The sequence below is a fragment of the Glycine max genome, chromosome 10 (genome assembly GCF_000004515.6).
Source record: "Glycine max cultivar Williams 82 chromosome 10, Glycine_max_v4.0, whole genome shotgun sequence".
NCBI lineage: Eukaryota > Viridiplantae > Streptophyta > Magnoliopsida > Fabales > Fabaceae > Glycine > Glycine max.
Genome location: NC_038246.2, coordinates 49,373,551 through 49,379,244, shown reverse-complemented (window position 1 = coordinate 49,379,244; position 5,694 = coordinate 49,373,551). Strand labels below are relative to the sequence as shown.

General features: G+C 37.5%; 1 protein-coding gene across 11 annotated transcripts; it reads left to right on the top strand.

The window, feature by feature from the left end:
* The first annotated feature begins 551 nt into the window (after positions 1-551).
* On the top strand, positions 552-5,694 carry LOC100808051 (alpha,alpha-trehalose-phosphate synthase [UDP-forming] 5). 11 transcript variants are annotated; one of them, XM_041005985.1, is made up of 5 exons: positions 552-1,209; positions 1,580-3,678; positions 3,971-4,244; positions 4,635-4,938; positions 5,239-5,694. In XM_041005985.1, the coding sequence occupies exons 2-4, from the start codon at positions 1,694-1,696 to the stop codon at positions 4,935-4,937; spliced, it is 2,562 nt and encodes an 853-aa protein (XP_040861919.1). In that variant the 5' UTR covers positions 552-1,209; positions 1,580-1,693; the 3' UTR covers position 4,938; positions 5,239-5,694. The 11 variants fall into 11 exon arrangements, with proteins under 11 accessions (XP_040861919.1, XP_040861920.1, XP_006589674.1 ...); XM_041005986.1 differs by having other exon boundaries at positions 553-1,093; positions 1,617-3,678; positions 5,316-5,694; XM_006589611.4 differs by having other exon boundaries at positions 553-1,209; positions 1,617-3,678; positions 5,316-5,694.

The following is a 5,694-nucleotide window of genomic DNA, read 5'->3' as shown; positions in this document are numbered from 1 at the left end:
ATATATATATAAGCCTTACAATACTATATAAAATTTGAGAATTTCAATTAATTTCTTTCTAAAAATAAATTGTTAAAAAGTTAAAATTAGATTTTCTTTTTAAGAATTACCACGCGAATTTCTCCATTGGTAAAATTATACAAGAGTTAGTTCTTAATTGTAAGATTTCTATAAACAACTCTTATTAGGAATGTTGTTAGAAAATTTACTAAAGTTAAATTTTAAAATGAAATTGTTCAAATATTTTCGAAACAATATGCACAAAAGAATTAATGAGTTATTCCTATGTGACTCTGACCAGAAATCATAATAAAATTAATTCTGTTCAAGCAGGCATTAACCATGTCCAAATCACAATTTAAGAAACTTAAACACTACTTTGCGTTAAATTAATTTCACGAGTCAGTTAGAATAATATTTGAACCTAAAAAAACCAGACAAGCCCACTTTGTACACAAGAGAGTGACAAGGGAATATATGCTGGAACTGGAAAAAAAATGAATGGTGATGTGCTTACACGCGCTCTAGTGTGCATTAAGCATGTCTTAGTGGTGGCAGTGAAGCACCACCGTCACATTTGAGGAGGGTTAGGTGGAGTTAATCTTTCATTAAGAAAAAACTAACCGTGGTTAAGGATGTTGGAGTTCACTGTTTTGGGGTAGTCATGTCATCACACATCACTGAGATAGAGACATAGGCATAGTGAGATTTGAGGGGAGGAGAGAATCAAGTTCTTTGTATAAAGACATCCCAATTTGTCGTTAGTTGGGTGTAATAGGCAAAAAATATCACTATGAATTTTCTGTTTTTGTAACAAAAGTAAGAGAAAAAGGGATTCCCAGTTGACACCATTGCTCACTCAGGTGAAGTGTTTGTGTGTGTGACTGAGAAGAGAAAGAAAAGAAGAATCTTTTGCTGTCTGTCTCTCATATCACAACTCACACCTCTCTTTTGCTTGTTGTTTTCAAGGGTTAGGATTTTTCTTCATTGCTGTTGAGAAAAGTTTCTTCCTTTCTTGCTCTTCTGTTCATTCGTTCATTCATCTTTTGGGCTAGTTTGGCCTCTCTTGAGCTTCTTCGTTCATCAAAGGAAGGTGGGCTAATCTTGCATTTTTTATATATCTTGGTGTTTGGATCCATTTAAGTGTTCACGCAGCCATCCTCAACGTTGCTTCAATTCTCAGTGTTAGTGGATGAATTTTTCTTTTTGGTAGGTGGTATTATTAATAATTCTATTCATAGATTCAAATGTTGTCTATTTAGGATTTTCTCAAATTGTTATTATGGTTACCTTTTTTGTTCAACGTGGTATTCTTCGAAATATAATTTGTCATTAAAGTATACTACTACTGTCAATCCCAGCTGAAGGGGTTCTAGTGTGAGATTTTAGATTTATCTCCCTCTCTGCTCTTTTCTCATGAGTACTATGTGCCAAACCTGAATTTTTTTAAATCCTTAGGTGTAAAGAAAACATACCAAACTTTTGTTATGGACCTTTCTTGTAATGTAACATTAGGTTTTATTGATTCTGCTGGACTTATTAGTTTCGTGCTATAAATGGCATTTAATTTGTTTTTCAGATTTCTGAAATTTCATCCTTATTATGGTTGTTTGAAGGACTGTGAAGTGAACAATTAATAGAAGCCTGCTTCTGCATCTTGTCCACCAAAGCTTATCATTTGGCCATCATCAAAATGGTTTCAAGGTCATATTCTAACTTGTTAGATCTTACTTCTTGTGGCTCCCCGACTTTCAGTCGTGAGAAGAAAAGGCTCCCTCGAGTGGCAACTGTTGCTGGAGTACTGTCTGAATTAGATGATGAAACCAGCAACAGTGTTTGCTCTGATACTCCATCCTCAGTCTCTCAAGAGAGGATGATCATTGTTGGTAACCAGCTTCCATTAAAGGCACACAGAAAAGACAACGGTACTTGGGAGTTCACATGGGATGAGGACTCACTTCTTTTACAGCTGAAAGATGGTCTTGGGGATGATGTGGAAACTATCTATATTGGTTGTCTTAAAGAAGAGATTGAGCCAAGTGAGCAAGATGATGTTGCTCTGTACTTGCTTGACACTTTCAAATGTGTGCCAACGTTCCTCCCTCCTGAGCTTTTTAGTAAATTCTATCATGGATTCTGCAAACAACATCTATGGCCTTTGTTTCACTACATGCTTCCCCTGTCACCTGATCTTGGTGGTCGATTCGATAGGTCCCTTTGGCAAGCTTACCTTTCTGTGAACAAGATATTTGCGGATAAAGTGATGGAAGTCATCAGCCCTGATGATGACTTTGTGTGGGTTCATGACTACCATCTGATGGTACTTCCTACATTTTTGAGAAAGAGATTTAACAGGGTGAGGCTAGGATTCTTCCTCCATAGTCCATTTCCTTCGTCTGAGATATACCGAACCCTTCCTGTTAGGGATGAACTTCTTAGAGCTCTTCTGAATTCTGACCTTATTGGGTTTCATACTTTTGATTATGCCAGGCATTTCCTCTCCTGTTGCAGCAGAATGCTTGGGATTTCTTACCAATCCAAGCGTGGCTACATTGGCCTTGAGTACTATGGAAGAACAGTAAGCATTAAGATTCTTCCTGTTGGTATTCATATAGGTCAGCTCCAATCTGTCATGAGTCATCCCGAGACAGAAAGCAAGGTTGCAGAGTTAAAAAAACAGTTCAGAGATCAAACTGTGCTGCTCGGGGTGGATGACATGGATATCTTCAAAGGAATCAGCTTAAAACTTTTGGCCATGGAACAATTGCTTTTACAACATCCTGATAAGAGGGGCAGAGTTGTTCTGGTCCAAATTGCTAACCCTGCAAGAGGCCGTGGAAAGGATGTGCAGGAGGTACAAAGTGAAACTTATGCCACGATGAAGAGGATAAATAATGCATTTGGAAGGCCTGGATACACACCTGTAGTCTTGATTGATACACCACTTCAGAGTTATGAGCGAATTGCTTATTATGTGATTGCAGAATGTTGCCTTGTTACAGCAGTGAGAGATGGGATGAACCTTATACCCTATGAATATATCATTTGTAGACAAGGAAATGAGAAGATAGATGAGATTTTAGGGACAGACCTGCTTACTCAAAAGAAGAGTATGCTGGTGGTGTCTGAGTTTATTGGCTGCTCCCCTTCGTTAAGTGGGGCAATTCGAGTGAATCCATGGAACATTGATTCTGTCGCTGAAGCTATGGATTCTGCGTTGATGGTCCCAGAGGCTGAAAAGCAGATGCGGCATGAGAAGCATTATAGGTATGTTAGTACACATGATGTTGCGTATTGGGCACGTAGCTTCTTGCAGGATCTGGAAAGGGCATGTAGAGATCATCTGAGGAGGAGATGCTGGGGAATTGGTTTTGGTTTAGGCTTCCGAGTGATTGCTTTGGATCCAAACTTTAGAAAGCTATCTGTGGAACATATTGTTTCAGCTTATAAGAGGACCAAGCACCGAGCAATTCTTTTGGATTATGATGGCACTATGGTGCAGCCTGGGTCGATGAGTTTAACACCTAATGCTGAAGCCGTTAGCATCTTGAACATCTTGTGCAGGGACACCAAGAATTGTGTTTTCATTGTAAGTGGAAGGGAGAGAAAGACTCTTACTGAATGGTTTTCTTCTTGTGAAAGGATGGGAATCGCTGCAGAGCATGGTTATTTTGTGAGGTATATCCTCTTTCCTTGTGTGTGTTAGGAGCAGGAAGAGTTTGTGGTTACTGCAAATCATATTAATGGTTCTTTTTACTTGTTTATTTTGTTAATTTTAAGAATGATGCAATTTGATTCTTTTTGTCCAAAATTTGATTGGATTGAGGGATCATATTGGATTTTTTTCATCATTAACAGCAAAATAAACTCACTGTTTCAATTTATGTATGAGAGAATGTTGAGGAAAAGTACTTTTCCTTGGCAGAGCTAGCTTATGTACTTAAACTGAACTTTATCTTTTTTTATCCAGGACAAATCGAAATGCAGAATGGGATACTTGTATTCCAGTACCTGATTTTGAGTGGAAACAGATTGCTGAGCCGGTTATGCAGTTATATATGGAAACAACTGATGGTTCAAACATAGAGGCCAAAGAAAGTGCTCTAGTTTGGAATTACGAGTATGCAGACCGAGACTTTGGTTCATGCCAAGCTAAGGAGCTTTTTGATCATCTGGAAAGTGTTCTTGCCAATGAGCCTGTTTCTGTTAAAAGTAGTCCAAACATTGTTGAAGTGAAACCTCAGGTCAGTAAAAAAAAAAATTCCACTTTTAGTCATTTTTAGGTTACACATATTTATAATTGAAGAAGTTTATATTTTATATACATCTTATAGTTGTGACTTGTGTGGCCTCTTTAATCAGAAAGGATCTTTGGATTTGGACCTTCAAGGTGATTTAATTGTAGTGGTGCTCATAACTGGCCCAGAACCATGTTTTGACAACCCTGTTATGTTCTATGTTTGCATAGTTGACTGCTGTTTGTTCCATAATATTCTGTTCAAAACAATTGGAGTGCATTTGGGATTGGATTCCTTCTAAAGAACTTGTGTAGATCACAGGAATTAATTCTAATATTTGGTCATGAAATGTGGTTGGGTTGATTATCTCCTCTTGTTGTTCAACTTTTGGTGCAGGGTGTGAGTAAGGGTATTGTAGCAGAACGTCTTCTCTTAACAATGCAACAAAAGGGAGTGTTTCCAGATTTTGTTCTATGCATTGGAGATGACAGATCAGACGAGGACATGTTTGGGGTAATCATGAATGCAAAGGCAACCCTATCTCCAGTTGCTGAAGTGTTTCCATGCACTGTTGGCCAGAAACCTAGCAAGGCAAAGTATTATTTGGAAGACACAAGTGAGATTTTGAGAATGTTGCAAGGCCTTGCCAATGCTTCTGAGCACTCTACTAGAACTTCTTTGCAACCAGCTTCTCATTAAGGTTCTTTTTAATGTGTAGAGTGCAAACACACACACACACAATTTGGCTACAATGTAGTACTATTTTTCTATACTATACTGGGATATCTATCTTGTGTTAGATTTCGTGATCTATTTTATTTTCTGGCTGACTTGCCTTCATTTATTGATATCCCAACTATGTTGCAACTATCAATAGGTTGTTTTGAAAGTAGATGAATTACATGGGGTACTGTATTTATTGTTTCTTTTCTTGACTATTGGTTTGGGCCATTTTGATGTATGATAAAGTGATTTTTGATTGGGAATGAATGAATGCTAGGATTGTGAATCAGTGAATGTACTGTATCAAGTAACATCTCTTGTTGGCATTGACGAGGCTCATGAATTCTGCTGCAGCTTTTTTTGGTCAGTTTTCTTCATATGTGCACAAATTTCAGTGAGTGGTTCTTTTCTTTCTTTAGCAACAATTGCTCGTACAATTAATTGGGGGCCGAAAGCTGTGGACTTGTGGTCATATAAATGTTTTACCGAGGTGGTCATTTCTGAATTTATAGTCCTAATGTTGCAGAGAAGTTTTGTCTCAGTTTTGTGTCAATAGATTGCTCACAGATTGTGCAATTCACTTTTAATGTAAATAATTATTATTGGGTCTCAGATGGTAGTTCACTTTCAATGCAATTAATTATTGTTGGGTTAGTTAGTTACGAAGATGTCGGTTACGAAACTATACAGATTTTAATGCAGGAGTCTTATAGTAAAAAAACATTAATTTTTA